At 49.0% G+C, this 15,443-nt stretch overlaps 2 protein-coding genes across 6 annotated transcripts; one reads left to right on the top strand and one right to left on the bottom strand.

Moving 5' to 3' along the window:
- The first annotated feature begins 1,904 nt into the window (after nt 1-1,904).
- KAT5 (lysine acetyltransferase 5) lies at nt 1,905-9,250 on the top strand. Of its 5 annotated transcripts, none has more exons than XM_061202047.1 (14): nt 1,905-1,936; nt 2,036-2,102; nt 2,428-2,496; nt 2,583-2,719; nt 2,983-3,165; nt 3,255-3,329; nt 3,439-3,513; nt 3,864-4,112; nt 4,186-4,275; nt 6,004-6,144; nt 6,226-6,319; nt 8,225-8,384; nt 8,519-8,600; nt 8,694-9,250. In XM_061202047.1, exons 1-14 carry the CDS (start codon nt 1,925-1,927, stop codon nt 8,826-8,828), a joined length of 1,569 nt encoding a protein of 522 aa, XP_061058030.1. In that variant the 5' UTR covers nt 1,905-1,924; the 3' UTR covers nt 8,829-9,250. The 5 variants fall into 5 exon arrangements, with proteins under 5 accessions (XP_061058030.1, XP_061058031.1, XP_061058033.1 ...); XM_061202048.1 differs by having other exon boundaries at nt 3,010-3,165; XM_061202050.1 differs by lacking the exon at nt 2,983-3,165.
- Nucleotides 9,251-9,318: 68 nt separating this feature from the next.
- RNASEH2C (ribonuclease H2 subunit C) lies at nt 9,319-10,603 on the bottom strand. The gene is made up of 4 exons (XM_061202051.1): nt 10,362-10,603; nt 9,975-10,171; nt 9,775-9,894; nt 9,319-9,450 (listed from the first exon to the last, which is right to left on the bottom strand). Exons 1-4 carry the CDS (start codon nt 10,531-10,533, stop codon nt 9,424-9,426), a joined length of 516 nt encoding a protein of 171 aa, XP_061058034.1. The 5' UTR covers nt 10,534-10,603; the 3' UTR covers nt 9,319-9,423.
- Nucleotides 10,604-15,443: the final 4,840 nt, after the last annotated feature.

The following is a 15,443-nucleotide window of genomic DNA, read 5'->3' on the forward strand; positions in this document are numbered from 1 at the left end:
GCCATGGGCCTGGTCACAGCCCACCTGCAATGACAACTCTGCGCTGAAAAACACACCAGCCCGAGAGCTCTTACCCAGAAGAAACATCTTCAGCCCTCAAGGTCACGGACACATCATTAGTGCAGTTTAGAGGAAATGCTTGTTTACCCCCACCTTGAATTCAGCCAGCATTTTGATGGATCTGGATCTTTTAAGCACCATAGCACATACATTTGGAAAACAGAAGTCCATGTTCCTTCCTTCTTCTTCTTTTCTTTTTTTAATATTTATTTATTTATTTGGCCACATTGGGTCTTAGTTGCGGCATGCGGGATCTTTCCTTGCGGCGCACAGTCTTCTCTCTAGTTGTGGTGTGCAGGTTTTTTTTCTCTTCTCTAGTTGTGGTGCACGGGTTCCAGAGCACATGGACTCTGTAGTTTGCGGCTCGCAGGCTCTAGTTGAGGCACGCAAACTCAGTAGTTGTGGCATGAGGGCTTAGTTTCCCCATGGCACGTGGGATCTTAGTTCCCTGACCAGGGATCGAACCCACATCCCCTGCATTGTAAGGTGGATTCTTTACCACTGGACCACCAGGGGAGTCCCAGTTATCCATTTTATTTATTTGTTTGTTTATTTATGGTTCCGTTGGGTCTTCGTTGCTGCACGCAGGCTTTCTCTAGTTGTGGCGAGTGGGGCCTACGCGCAGGCTTCTCATTGCGGTGGCTTCTCTTGTTGCAGAGCACGGGCTCTAGGTGCGTGGGCTCTAGAATGCAGGCTCACTAGTTGTCGCGCACGGGCTTAGTTGTTCTGAGGCATGTGGGACCCTCCCGGACCAGGGCTGGAACCCACGTCCCCTGCATTGGCAGGCGGCTTCTTAACCACTGCGCCACCAGGGAAGTTCCAATTATTCAGTTTTAATGTGGATGGAGTCATAGACAAAACGTCAATGAATGAGTGTGGCTATGGTCCAACAAAACATTGTTTACGGACCCTGAAATTTGAATTTCATAATTTTCATGTGTCATGAAATATTCTTTTGATATTTCCCCAAGCTTTAAAAAATATAAAAACCATTCTTAGCCCACTGGCTGTAGGAAAACTAGCAGAGGGTTGGATTTGGCCTGCAGGCCACAGTTTGCCTAACTGCCCATTTCCTTCGCCTTGCAGGTTCTTTTTTTTTTTTTTTTTTGATTTCCCAAAACACTTATCACTCTTTAATAGACTAAATAATTTATTTTTAAAATATATTTACTGTTTGTTATCTATACCCCTCTTTTTTTCTTCCCAACCTCCAAGAATGCAAGCTCCAGGAGGAGGAGATTATTTTATTCACTGATGTATTCCAGGCTCCTAGAATGGTGCCTGGCACATGGTAGGCGATAACTAAGCACTTGTTTAATGTATAAATGAAAAATGTTGTAATTACTCTTATAATTAGCAACCTACTATACAAAATAACAAACCCATAAATCTTCCGTGACTCCCAGCCCTAAAGAATGAAGTCCACAACTTAGCGACGCGTTGAGTCCTTCAAGTCCCGGCCACTTCTCCAGACCCGCCCCCCAACTCCCGGCCGAGCACGCGCAGTTCACTCCCCGCGACGCATCGTTATGCCAGTAGGAGACGCCCCAGCCCGGCCGCCCTCAAAGCACTAACACCAGTCCCACGTGACCGGCGTCGCACCCAGTGAGCGTCACGTGACGGACTCAGTTTTCCTCCAATCGTTGTGCACGTTGTGGGGATTCCACCCAGGACCTGGCCTGAGACTTAAAACACACCATTCCCCCAGCAGCCAAACGCGCCGGCTCCGTCAGCAAGCTGGGCGGCGATGTCTCTCAAGGGTCCTCTCGTAAAGCCGCTTCGGGGAGGCCCGGGCCTACAACGTGTTCAGTCCCGGAAGTGACGTCTCCCAGAGGGGCCGGAAGTGGCAGTGGAGGGAGGGAAGATGGCGGAGGTGGTGAGTCCGGTGCCCGGGGCGGGGCGGAGGGAGCCAGGGGAGGTGGGTAGAGCCCGAGGCCCCCCAGTAGCCGACCCTGGCGCCGCGCTGTCTCCCCAGGGGGAGATAATCGAGGGCTGCCGCCTGCCCGTGCTGCGGCGGAACCAAGACAACGAAGATGAGTGGCGTGAGTGACGTCGGGGGGCGGGGCTAAGGAACCTGAGGGCGAGGGGCGGGGGAGAGTCAACCGAACCCCGGGGAGGGGGTGGGGCCTCTAGAATCCTGGAGCGGGCGGGGCGCAGATACTCAGGAGGGGCGTGGCGTTTAGCCGTTTGTGAGGGACCGGGCAGGGCTTGGAGCGGGCATGGCACTTGGTGACTAACGGGGGCTTGAGCGAGCGGTTCCAAGTGCTGGGGCTTAGGAATCGGGCCTCGTGGTGGAGTTCAGGTCGTAGGAGGGTGGAGCCTCATGGCCTGGTCTGTCTAAGGCCCTTGCCTCTGCTGTTCCCACAGCCCTGGCTGAGATACTGAGCGTGAAGGACATCAGTGGCCGGAAGCTTTTCTACGTCCATTACATTGACTGTGAGTTCTGGGCCGGGATGAGGTGGGGCTGCAGGGTTGCGGGGCAGCCTCTGGCACTCCTTCCTGAGCCATCCCCACTGCTGCAGTCAACAAACGCCTGGATGAATGGGTGACCCACGAGCGGCTGGACCTAAAGAAGATCCAGTTCCCCAAGAAAGAGGCCAAGACCCCCACCAAGAACGGACTTCCTGGGTCCCGCCCCGGCTCTCCAGAGAGAGAGGTGGTGAGTAGGTCCCCTGCTTCGCCTTCTCTCTTCTGCCTCCTACTTTTTAAATCTCTTGGCTTCAGTGGCTCCTGGATGGGCTGGAGGCTGTCCCCTCCCACCCTGGTTTCAGCTTGCGAAGGATGGGGGCCGAATTGCAGATGTAGTTTCCAGAGTCCAGTGGCTGTTCCTGTGTCCTTGAAAGGGCAGAGGGTGGGGTTTGATCACTTCATGCTGAGGGAGCCCTACTCCCCTTCTTGATCCCACCACCAACCCCGCCCCAGAGGAAGACCCTGGACCTATCTCTACAGCCGGCCTCCGCCCAGGCCAGCGGGAAGACCTTGCCAATCCCGGTCCAGATCACACTCCGCTTCAACCTGCCCAAGGAGCGGGAGGCCATTCCCGGTGGCGAGCCCGACCAGCCGCTCTCCTCCAGCTCCTGCCTGCAGCCCAACCACCGCTCAACGGTACCCTCAGCAATTCCAGGGACCTTGCTTTCCTCTCAGGTCCCACCTTCTCTACCTTCTGACCCACCTGTCCTGGTTTCTCTCTGCAGAAACGGAAGGTGGAGGTGGTTTCACCAGCGACTCCAGTGCCCAGCGAGACAGCCCCAGCCTCAGTTTTTCCCCAGGTGAGTCCCCCAAACCGTCTCTTCTTCCCTTCCCTTCTTCTAACCTCTGGTAGCCCCTTTCGGGCTCATTTCACAGCTCTGTCTTCTATTCCTACTTTCTCGTCTGCAGAATGGATCAGCCCGTAGGGCAGTGGCAGCTCAGCCAGGGCGGAAGCGAAAATCGAATTGTTTGGGCACTGATGAGGTAGGTCTGAGGAAGAGGGAGGCTGGGTGAAAAGGAGGGGACATAGGCAGGGCGGAGACTTTAGCGACTAGTTTAAAAATGAACAAGGGGTGCTGAGCAGAGATGGTGTTGGTGGGATTAGGAGTGAGGCGGAGCTGGTTCAGATCAGGCATTGGGTGATCTTTTCTACATTCCAAATGAAAACTTTCCAAGTCTTGGTTTCTTTAACTGGAAAGTGGGGATTTTAGTACCTCCTCCTATAGGTTTGCTGTTAGGTTGGAACAAGGAAACCTGTGGAAAGGCTGTGAGCTGTAAAGTGCCCTGCTTGAATTGTCTCCTGTAACCTGGTGTCTTCCACTGGCCTTGGGCAGGACTCGCAGGACAGCTCAGATGGAATACCGTCAGCTCCTCGCATGACTGGGAGCCTGGTGTCTGACCGGAGCCACGACGACATCGTCACCCGGATGAAGAACATCGAGTGCATCGAGCTGGGCCGGCACCGCCTCAAGCCCTGGTACTTCTCCCCATACCCACAGGAGCTCACCACGTTGCCCGTCCTCTACCTCTGCGAGTTCTGCCTCAAGTACGGCCGAAGCCTCAAGTGTCTGCAGCGTCACTTGGTATGAGGGGTCCCAGGAGGCCACCCTCCTAGCAACCCTTCACCCCCACCCCTAATTCTTCTCTCTTCCTCAGACCAAGTGTGACCTGCGACATCCTCCAGGCAACGAGATTTACCGAAAGGGCACCATCTCCTTCTTTGAGATCGATGGACGTAAGAACAAGGTCAGTGGCTGAGGGGCAGCGGGGAGTCCTTGTCGCCGGGAGTCTGAGGGAGTCAAGTGAGCAGCTTCTTCCAGCTCAGGAAAACACTGACCATTCTAGCTAACAGATCTGTTCACCCCATTTATTGCATTCCTGCTGTAGGGCAGGTGGTGGGAGATATTGTACAAGGTGAATTATACAAAATCTCTGCTGAGAGCTCACAGGGGAAAGCAGACATGCTAATGGCTGCATAGATCCCAGTGTGATACGTGTCGTGAAACACAAAGGATGGGTTATCAGGATCCGGAAGAGGTGGACAGCAGAGCTTCACAGAGGAGGTAACCTTTGAGCCGTGACACAAGCAGTGGGTTCTGAAGGGCAGGAATGGATGCTGACCCCAGAGATACTGCGGGTTCAGTTTCAGGCCACCGCAATCAGGTGAACATCGAAATAAAGTGGTCACACCAATTTTTTTGGTTTCCCTGAGCATGTTAAAGTTACATTTACGCTATGCCGTAGTCTGTTAAGTGTGCAGTGACATTGTGTCTAAAAAAACAATTACAGTGGTAACATTGAGAATCACTGGTCACCGTAACAAATATAATAATAATGAAAAAGTTTGTAATATTATTGCAAGAATTATGAAAATGTGACACAGGCATGAAGTGAGCAAATGCTTTTGGAAAAATGGCACCGATAGACTCAATGCAGGGTTTCCACGAACCTTCAATTTGTAAAAAAAAAAATGCGTTATCTGTGAAATGCAAAAAAATGTGCAGAGACAGTGTAAAAGGCGAAGATCCTTTCTTCTGGCTGGAGGGCAGACAGGATGAGGCAAGGCTCTCTTACATGGGACAGAGCTCAGGTGGTGGGATTGAGGTCAGCTGGGAAGTGGGGACACTACAGGTTTGGGGCTTCAAACCTGCCTTAGTCTGGCTGTGGGGAGGAAGAAGGGCATAACCTGGAGGGACCTTTAAAACTGAAATGCCTCCATTCTTGGGGCCTGGAGGGTGGGGAGGGAGAGGCAGTCACCTAGACTGGCAGGGGACAGCTCTTGCTTGGGTGGTGGGGGGACTTGAGAGGAAGATGCTGCTTTAACCACTGTTAACTGTATTAAGTGTGGGCTTGGGTATCCAAATGGCCGTGCCCAGCAGGTGCTTAAAAAGCCAAATCTGAAATGCAGGAAAGTTGTGAGAATAGAAGTAAAGTAGCAAGATTAATAATTTTGCTGGGGCAGCCCTTGAGGCAGTTATTTTGTCACATTCTAGAATTCTTTACCCCTGTTGTAGAAGAGCAGATCAGTTCTCACGAGGTGTGACTGTGGGTTGCAGAGTGTTGTTTTTTTGACAACCAGTTTCCTAAGACTGTCACACAGGCAGAGCTTTTCTCATAATCCTTGGTCAGTCTTTCTTCGTGGGGACACATCAGTTTGTTGACTGGTAACTGTGGCAGAGGGCAGTGGAGGCTTCCAGGCCAGAGTTAGAAGGGGGTATGGGGAGCAGGAACAGACCTGCCCAGCTCACCGGGAGGCGGGTGCTTGAACACCATCACAGAGCTGAAACATGGGCTCCTGGACACTAAGAAGGGCCCATGCACCGGACAGCCTGACCGATGGACTGGGTCAGGCCCCAGGGAGGAAGGCTCCTCACCTATCAGCCTGGGAGACAAAGAAGCTTCAGGCTGACCCTGGCGTAACGGCCATGCTCAAGGCTGGGTACCCAGCGTGGTGACAGACCTTTTCGTTTGTAGAGTTACTCCCAGAACCTGTGTCTTCTGGCTAAGTGTTTCCTCGACCACAAGACACTGTACTATGACACAGACCCTTTCCTCTTCTACGTCATGACGGAGTATGACTGCAAGGGCTTCCACATCGTGGGCTACTTCTCCAAGGTGAGTGCTCATCCAGGCTGTTCCTCAGTCCTGCCCTGAGCTAGGTCCCTTCCCTCACACTCACCTGCCCCTCTTTTCCAGGAAAAGGAATCCACAGAAGACTACAACGTGGCCTGCATCCTGACCCTGCCTCCCTACCAGCGCCGGGGCTACGGCAAGCTGCTGATCGAGTTCAGTGAGTACCTGTGCTGCTGGCCGGGGGCTGGGGGCAGGTCCTGGGAGGCCCAGGCCCCATCGCTGTCTCACGCACAGATGCTGCACACAGACATGTCGGGTTGCTGTGTTCTCAGCCCTGGCTGTGCTGTCCAGTCACCAGGGGAACTGGCTAGAAATAAAGATGAGACTCTCCCAAGGTTCTCTCCGTTCTGGGGTGACTGCCCTGTTCGTCTGGACTAGGTTTTCAGCCCCTCATAGTTCCTTGGCCAAGGTTCTAAGTACCACTCAACTTTTCCCAAATCTGACTTGTCTGCTCCTGCCCAGGGCATGGGCAGAAGCCGAGTGAGCCACTCCTGCTCAGCTCTCTGGTCCTGTGCGGTTATGCACGTTCCTGGGCAAGGACCTGTGGTTCATTTCCCCACTTGTTCCCTGAGCCTTGGGGACAGCAGATGTCACGTCAAACGTGACTCACAGGGATCTGGCCTCTGCCCCTCATCAGACATGAACTCTTCATTAGCCCCCAAGGCCCCCTCTTGCTTCCCAGCCTCTTACCCTCATTCCATTCAACTCACCACTCACTACACCCTTGGGATAACCAAGCTCTGACCCGGGAGATAAGGAGGGAGGCTTAGCTGTCTGGTGAAGACTTGGAGGCTTGACTTGATCACCGTCATATTCTGAGAAATTTTATTGGTATAGAAAGATGCCAAGATGGGGTCACATCCTCAGGAAACCTTCTGCCTGAAGAGCAGAAGGTTGCTGAAAGTCAGTCTAGGCCTTGGAGCTCAGACCTCAGTGGAGATGGGATGTGTGCGGGGCCACCAAGGAAATGTGCTCAGTTGTGCCCGGCAGGAGCAGACAGGACACTAGAAGCACCATTCCAGGCAGCTCCAGAGGGTGGGTCGGTGTTCACTGGGAGGGGCTGGGAGTTCCTGCAGCTGAGGAGGCAAGTGTGGCCTCCAGTTGATCTGTCAAGACTCTGCCTGCACTCCCCCAGAAGTTGAGTAAGAACTCAAGTGTGCCCCTTCCCTCTTCATGCTCCCTTCCTCCAAAGCACAAGCCTCTCTGTCCTCCCCACCGGGCTGCTTGGTGGAAGGCACAGGAAGTTGGGCAAGAGGGTCAGACTGGCTGATAAAGATCAATCAAGGGGGAAAGCAGAAAGGGCTACGATCCAACACAAGGCTCGTTATGACTGAGGATAAAGAAGGGCTTCTAGAAGTAGTGGAGACATCTCAGGGCCCTGATGGGGAAATGAATACTGTCCAAGAGATGTGAAACCGCTCAGGGTTTTGCAGGGCCTGAGGGTCTCACCAGGAACTGCCTGCCAGTGCCCAGTGGTCAGCAGGGTAGAGGAGGGCAGAGCAGTCAGTGGGAGGGAGAGAGCCACTGGAGAGGTAGCTACTGCTGAGGAATGGCCTCCCTCTGACTTGGAAAGTGCTTTGGCGCCCCTCTCCTTGCTTCCTCCCAGCCACCCAGTCAGGCCAGCCTGGTCTTAGAGCAGCTGATGCTTCTCAGGTCACAGCCGGGGGACTGATTTGACTGAGAATGCAAGCATCCTCAGGCCTGGACCAGAGGTGGGGTCTGCCCCACGTCTCTCCTCGCATATCCTGGCGCAGAGAGTCTGGTATGACTGAGGAAAGTTGGAGGCACTTACTTTCCACAAACCATTTTCTCTGCACTCCCCGCATTCCACCTGTAAGCCCTCACTGGCTTCTAGTTGATTGTAGCTGCTTCTCTCAGTGCCTTCAGCACACAGGTGAACAGTATGTTAACTAGTCCTTTACAAGGAAACTGAGGCACAGAACTACCACATGGCAGGCCCAAGATGGGAGCCGTGCAGTCTGCCTCTGCAACCTGCATTCTTAAACGATGGGTGCATAACGCTGTGATTGCTCACCCACCCCCTCCTGCTCCATTGCTTTAGGCTATGAACTCTCCAAAGTGGAAGGGAAAACGGGGACCCCTGAGAAGCCCCTCTCGGATCTTGGCCTCCTATCCTACCGAAGCTACTGGTCCCAGACCATTCTGGAGATCTTGATGGGGCTGAAGTCAGAGAGCGGGGAGAGGCCGCAGATCACCATCAAGTGAGCCCGGCCCTGCCTACCCGGGGGTGCATGGCATGACCTGTCTGTTCCCGGGCTTTCTCACTCTTCGGGCTACTGGGGGCCTGGGGCGGAGATGTAGGCCCCCAGGGGACCTGATCTTTGCCCTCCCACAGTGAGATCAGTGAAATTACCAGCATCAAGAAGGAGGATGTCATCTCCACTCTACAGTACCTCAACCTCATCAACTACTACAAGGTAGGGAGGCAGGCAGGGGGAGACAGGTGTGTGTAGGGGTGCGGAGAGCAGGCCCCGCGTGGGCTGACCTGCCTGGCCCCGTCTCCTGTGCAGGGCCAGTATATCCTCACACTGTCGGAGGACATCGTGGATGGGCACGAACGGGCTATGCTCAAGAGGCTTCTTCGGATCGACTCCAAGTGTCTGCACTTCACTCCCAAGGACTGGAGCAAGAGGGGAAAATGGTGACCAGGCACTGCCCGTGGCAGTGCCAGCAAAGCCAGCAGAACTGGGGCTGACAGCCCATCCCTCCCCCACTGGGGTCTCCAAGAGGCGCGCCAAGGGAGACAGGGCTGAGGACAACTCCACAAGGAGAGGACAGGCCTGGTAAAGGCCTGCTGGTGCCTAGCACCAAGGCGAGCTCAGGGCTCAGGTCAACTCCAAGGTCAGCTAGCTGCAGGTCCAGGCCTGCTGTGAACCAGGGACCAGAGGGAGCCAGGCAGCTGTGTACAGTGAGATGGGGGGTGCAGGTGGCTTGTATAGAGGACTGGTGGCTGTACAAATTTCTTTTGTAAAGTAGGAGCTGGGGGTGGGGTGGGGTGGGAACTGGCTGCAGAATTCTGGCCTCTCTTGCCCCACTGCCCCCGGCAATAAATTGTTTCTATAGGTCAGAGCTGTGAAAGGTCCTTGTGGGAGAAGGGGCAGTGCTGGCGCCAAGGTGCTGGCAAACTTACAGGTGTTCTGTGAAGAGCTCCTTTATTGGGGTGACGGAATCAGGCTCCAAAGTGAAGAAGGGTTTATTGGGGTGAAGGGATCGGTGGCTTTCAATTTCAAGCTCTGGTTCTCAGTCCTCGGGTACCTGTGCGTGAATCTGCAACAGGAATCACCTCTACTATTGGATTTCTGCAGTATAGTGACTGGGTGGCCCAGATCCTCAGGGGAGAGACCCAGCTGCTCAAAATCATAGCCCTTCTAGAAGGCCAGAGAAGAGTGGTGGGGAAGCCATGCTGCCCCTACCCAGTCTAATCCTCCAGTCAGACCCAGGTTCCATCTGCCCCATTGTTCTCCCCAGCCCTGAAGCCCCCAGATTCACTCAGGGGCAAGATTCTGGACAACTTAGGAAACCACCTTGAAGGGGCGGGGGGTGGGGGGTTGGATGGGGTCTGGGAGGGAGGGGGCCCATCCATGTACTCACCGCTGCAGCGAGGCTGGGCCAGGTTAGGGCCCCACGCACTCTGGCATCGGGACCGGGGATAGTCTCCAGGCCCCACAGGGTGAAGCTGCTGAAACTGGCTGTGGCTCCGATAAAGCGGTCCTGGGGAAGGGGCCCCGGCTCAGCATCGGGGCCGCCGCTCCCACCCGCGCTCCCTTGCAACCCTATAGCCCTGTGCTCACGAAGTCGCGCTCCAGCGCCTCCGCGGGTTCCACCAGTTCCTGCTCTTCTTGCTCGTCATCCCGCAAACCCTCCGAGAAGTCCTGCTTCCCCAGCAACACCTCTCCTTTCTCTTCTGTCATCACATATCCCACGAGGCCGGGCGGCACCACCACCTCCTCGCCGCGTAGACTGCGGCCCCGGAACGACACTTCCAGTCCTGGAGGAGGCAGGCGCAGGGCCCCAGTGAAGGTCTGATCCAGGCCTAGCGGAGCAAGCCCGGTAGCCGCCCTCCCGCCACCTTCGGTGGACCACGATCCCCGGGAGCCCTCGCGCCGGCTCCTCGCGGAGGAGAGCGCGGCGCCGGCGCGGGGGCTGCCGGGAGCCGTAGTCCAGCCGAGAGCGCTCACCGTCGGGACCCTGGCGGATGGCCGGGGTGAAGAAGAGCCCCACGGGGGCGGGCCGGTTAACCAGAACTTCGCAGGGCAGAAGGTGCAGCAAGACGGGGGCGGGATCGCGCAGCGTAACAGGGCGCAGGTGGACGCGGCGCTTGTCGATGGCTTCCCCGTCGCTGCTTTCCATTGTCTGTCGCGACCCCGTTGCTCGCGGGCTAAGGCCAAAGCTGGCGCGTAAAGCGCGCGGAGCCTGTCGGGAGGCCGGGGGCAGTCAGCGCAGAGCCTCCTGGGAAGCGTAGGCTTCTCTGACGCTCCTGTGCAATCTCGCCTCTCCGTGTTCGAGCCCCAGATTTTTTTCTTGAAATTTTTTTCCCAATAGTATATTTTTATTGTAAAACATTAAAACGATCCCTAAGAGTTCACTTTTTATATATTGACTGGTAGAGAGTGTTTTGTTTTGTCTTGTTTGTGTGTGTGTGTGTGTGTTTAACTAGGGATTATCAACCCTTCCTCAAATGTGTTGAAGATATTTTACCTGAGTTTGTCTTACAAACTTCTGTATTGGTCATTTTTATTACAGAGAAGACTTTCATTTTTTGTAGTCAAATATATCAGCCTTTTCTTTTTATGTCTAGTTTTCGCAGTACTCTTTCCCTTTTGATTTCTTAACTCTTCCCTAATGTTTATTTGTCCAGATACCCAACTTAAATAGATTTTGGCAAGTACTCTCATAAAACGAACCCATACACAACTGGTAATTAACATTAAAATTGCATTTAATTTATAGATTTGAGAAAGAGAAAAACATCCTCGGACATCCAGGAGCTGGCCTTGGTGTTCTGTTGAACATGAACAATTTCACAGAACACAGACATCAGACAAGGTCACTCTGTGATGTGAAGGATCAAAACAAAAACAAGATCATTCTGTAATCATGTGAACACTGACAAAGACACAAATATTGTCCAACACACAAAAATAATGAAAATCCCTCTATCTTGGATAATATAAGTTTCTGTTGCTACTTTACCAATTGCAGCTTTAGCCTCCGTATAGTTAAGATTTGTTAACATATCCCATCATAGAAATACTCCCACTTGCTGACAGCATCCAATCCAGAGAAAAGTCCTACTTCTTTAAACCCTCCCTCGTATCCCCAACACAAGCCCAAATCCTAGAAATCCTTCCTAATGCCTTCTTACTGAGATACCCAACACTGCAAAACTAATAACTACAGATGTGTGCCTGGTGGTCTTTGGCTGGAGGGTATTGACAGATTACATAGAGTTTTGCTTTCATTTTCTACCAAGCATGAGATACATAATACCATTTATTTATGTCTCCTTTTATGTCTTATCCATACAGTTGTGGGGTTTTCTTCTTTTAAACATATTTTAAAGCTTATTCCTAGATAGCTTATATTGTTTCTATTACAAACAAGATCCTTTTTTTTTTTTCATTTTACATTCTGATTATTATTTATCTATAGCAGAGGTTGGCAAACCTCACATTTGGTCTCTGACACAAGTACTCAGCTTTGTCATTGTAGCATAAAAACAGCCATAGACAATATGTAAATAAATAAGCATGGCTGTGTTCCAATAAAACTTTATTTGCAAAAACACAGTGGGCTGGATTTGGCCTGTAGGCCATAGTTTTCAGGAAAGCTGTTGATTCTTTCTTTTTTTAAAAAAATTATTTTTGGCTGTTTTGGGTCTTCGTTGCTTTGCGCGGGCTTTCTCTAGTTGCAGTGAGCAGGGGCTACTCTTCATTGCAGTGCGCAGGCGTCTCATTGCAGGGGCTTCTCTTGTTGCGGAGCACGGGCTCTAGGCACGTGGGCTTCAGTAGTTGTGGCGTGCAGGCTCAGTAGTTGTGGCGCACAGGCTTAGTTGCTCCGTGGCAGGTGGGATCTTCCCAGACCAGGGCTCGAACCTGTGTCCCCTGCATTGGCAGGCGGATTCTTAACCACTGCACCACCAGGGAAGTCCCAAAGCTGTGGATTCTTACATATTAATTTTTTAAACAGATATCTATTGAAAATTTTCGTTATTCCTAATAGTTTTTGTTTTATTTCCTGGGTCTCCCAGAATTAGTCATCTCACTTTCAAACAGTGATAATTTTACCTCCTCATTACATCATGTAATTTGTTTTCTTTTCTAGCACATTCAGAACAATCTCAAATGTTACTGGTATCAACAGACATCCTTTTCTTTTTCCTGAAACTTTCATGGGAATGCTTATGCTATTTCACCAATACTCACGAAGCTGCCTTTCAATTTGCTTATATATATATATATATATATATATATATATATATATATATATATATCTTGTTAAAGCTGTACTAAGGGTTTTTTAACTTGGGAGTAGATGTTTGATTTATTTTTACATTTTTGGTTCTGTAAGTTTCCCATAGTCTGGATTTTAGTGATTGCATTCCTGTAGTGTTGTGTTCATCTGCCCTGTATTTCCTGTAAATTAGTAATTAGATCTAGAAGCTTTATCAGATTCTTTGTGGGGGACGGGGAAGACTGCTTCAAGGGAGGTGGTGTGTTTTTCCATCAGTAGGGACATAATACCTCATGTTTCCCTTTTTTTGTGATGTTAGCAGCCCTGGATGATCATTGCCCAGATCCTTCAATTCACTAGCGGTTACAAAACTGATATTCTAAGTCCACCACTTCTTCTTCATTTATTAGAATACTCCTAAAAAGAAAATGTCCCCTCATCAACTATTTGGTTGCCCATTGGTACACTGAGTATAAAAAAGGCAAAATAATTGCTTGATACTTTCCTTCTATTTCTCAGTTTTTGAAATAACTTGTTTCCCTGGCATGCTCCAATGGTGACCTTTTAAAAAAAGGTATCATTATTAAATAGGTATCATTATTAAATAATGGATTTTTAACATTTTGAATGTTTCAGTTACTTGTATTTGTTATTCTTATTGATCCTGAAATTGTCCCATCTTTTTCTAGTGGGAACCTCTTCAAGTGAGCTCCTGAGTCTTTTGATACGACCCTAGTAGTCTTTTATAGGTTTCCTTGTTTTTCAGAACCACAAGATATTCCTGGGTCATCTTGAACAGTTCCCGCCCCAGACTTGGAATCATCCAAGGATCCTTTCTCCAAGGATCCTTGGTTCCTTTTACTAAGAAGTGATATTTACTAATTCGGTTTGACACTAGATGTGCTCATGACTGCTAGATTGTTTCTAGATGTTTTCAGTGGACATGGTTTCTAAATGTTTTCAGTTGGACAAAGCTAGGAAATATGTATTTTTCTCTTTCAAAAAGAGAATACTTCGTGAGTTTATACTATTACATGTAGGACTACAGGGTTTTTACTAACCTGATTGCTCTTACCTTTATATCTTTTCCTCCTACATTCAAACATCCCAGTTCTCAGCAACTTGGTTCCACACTACATACACAACAGTCTCAGAATAAAAATAGCAACACTGCAGCTAACAATATGATTACCAAACAGCTTAAAATTTTATTTTTGTAGTTCTTTTTGTCCTTAAGGTATGTTCCACTAGGATGTACAATCAATTTACTGGTTTTAAGTTCTATGGTTATGCTACCAGTTGGATCGTTTGTTTCATTTCTCTTCTGACTTTTCAAGATAGCTTTTAAAAGATTTACTTTTACTTTATGTGATTATTTACATTTCCAAAATCAAACTACAAAGTAAGATCCATTTAGAGAAACCTAGTGTCTATTCCTGTTCCTTGCAAACTGTTCTCTCCTGCCCTATGTGATCTTTTAAATATTTTAGTTCATCTTTCCATTGTTTACTCTTTTAAAGTGTTAGCATACATTTATGTATATTGAATTCAATTTCCTAATACTTTTTTGTGGAGGATTTTTGCACGTATGTTCATGAGTGATATTGATCTGTAGTTTCCTTTCTCGTGATGTCTTTATCTGGTGTTGGTATTAGGGTAATGCTGGTCTCATAGAATGAATTAGGAAGTGTTCCCTCTGCTTCTATTTTCTGGAAGAGATTGTAAGGAATTGTTATTCTTTCTGAAATGTTTTTTCACGAGAAGAATTCACCAGGGAACCATCTCGGCCTGTTGCTTTTTTTTTTAGGAGATTTTCACTAATTTTTGTTGTTGTTCATTTTAAGAGATTTTTTTTCAGCTTTACTGAAGTATAATTGACAAATAAAATTGTAAGATATTTAAAGTGTACATCGTGATGATTTGATATATGTGTCGCCTCACATATTTATTATTGTTAACAATATGCAGTATTAACCACTATAACTATTAATTATTGATTCACTTTCTCGAGATATAGCTCTATTCAGATTATCTATTTTCCTTTGTGTAAGTTTTGTTACTTTGCGTCGTTCAAGGAATTGGTCCATTTCATTTATCAGATTGTGGGCACAGAATTGTTCATAATATTTATTATCCCTTTAATGTCCATGGGCTCAGTAGTGATGATCCCTCTTTTATTTCTGGTATTAATAATTTGTGTCCTCTCTCTTTTTTTCTTAGTTAGCCTGGCTAGAGGCGTATCAATTTTACTGATCTTTTCATAGAACCAGCTTTTGGTTTCGTCGATTTTCTCTGTTGAATTCCTCCTTTCAATTTCACTGATTTCTGCTCTAATTTTTATTTATCTTCCTCTGCTTGCTGTAGGCTCATATTACTCTTCTTTCTCTAGTATCCTAAAGTAAAAGGTTAGATTATTGATTTTTATCTTTCTTCTTTTCTAATATATTCATTTAATGCCACAAACCTCACTCCAAGTATTGCTTTCACTGAATCACACAGATTTTGACAAGTTGTATTTTCATTTTCATTTAGTTCAGGATATTTTAAAATTTCTCATGGAGCTTCCTTGACCCATGTGTTATACAGAAGTATTTTGCTTAATCTCCAAATATTTGGGAATTTTCCAGCTATCATTCTGTCATTGATTTCTACTTTAATTCCATTGTGGTCCAAAAGCAGATTTCTGTTCTTTTAAATTTGTTAAGGTGTGTTTTATGGCCCAAAATGTGGTCTGTCGCAGTGGATGTTCCATGTGCACTTGAGAAGAACATGTATTCTTCTAGTTGGATACAATGTTCTATAATCTT

The sequence above is a fragment of the Eubalaena glacialis genome, chromosome 10, assembly GCF_028564815.1.
Source record: "Eubalaena glacialis isolate mEubGla1 chromosome 10, mEubGla1.1.hap2.+ XY, whole genome shotgun sequence".
Lineage (NCBI taxonomy): Eukaryota > Metazoa > Chordata > Mammalia > Artiodactyla > Balaenidae > Eubalaena > Eubalaena glacialis.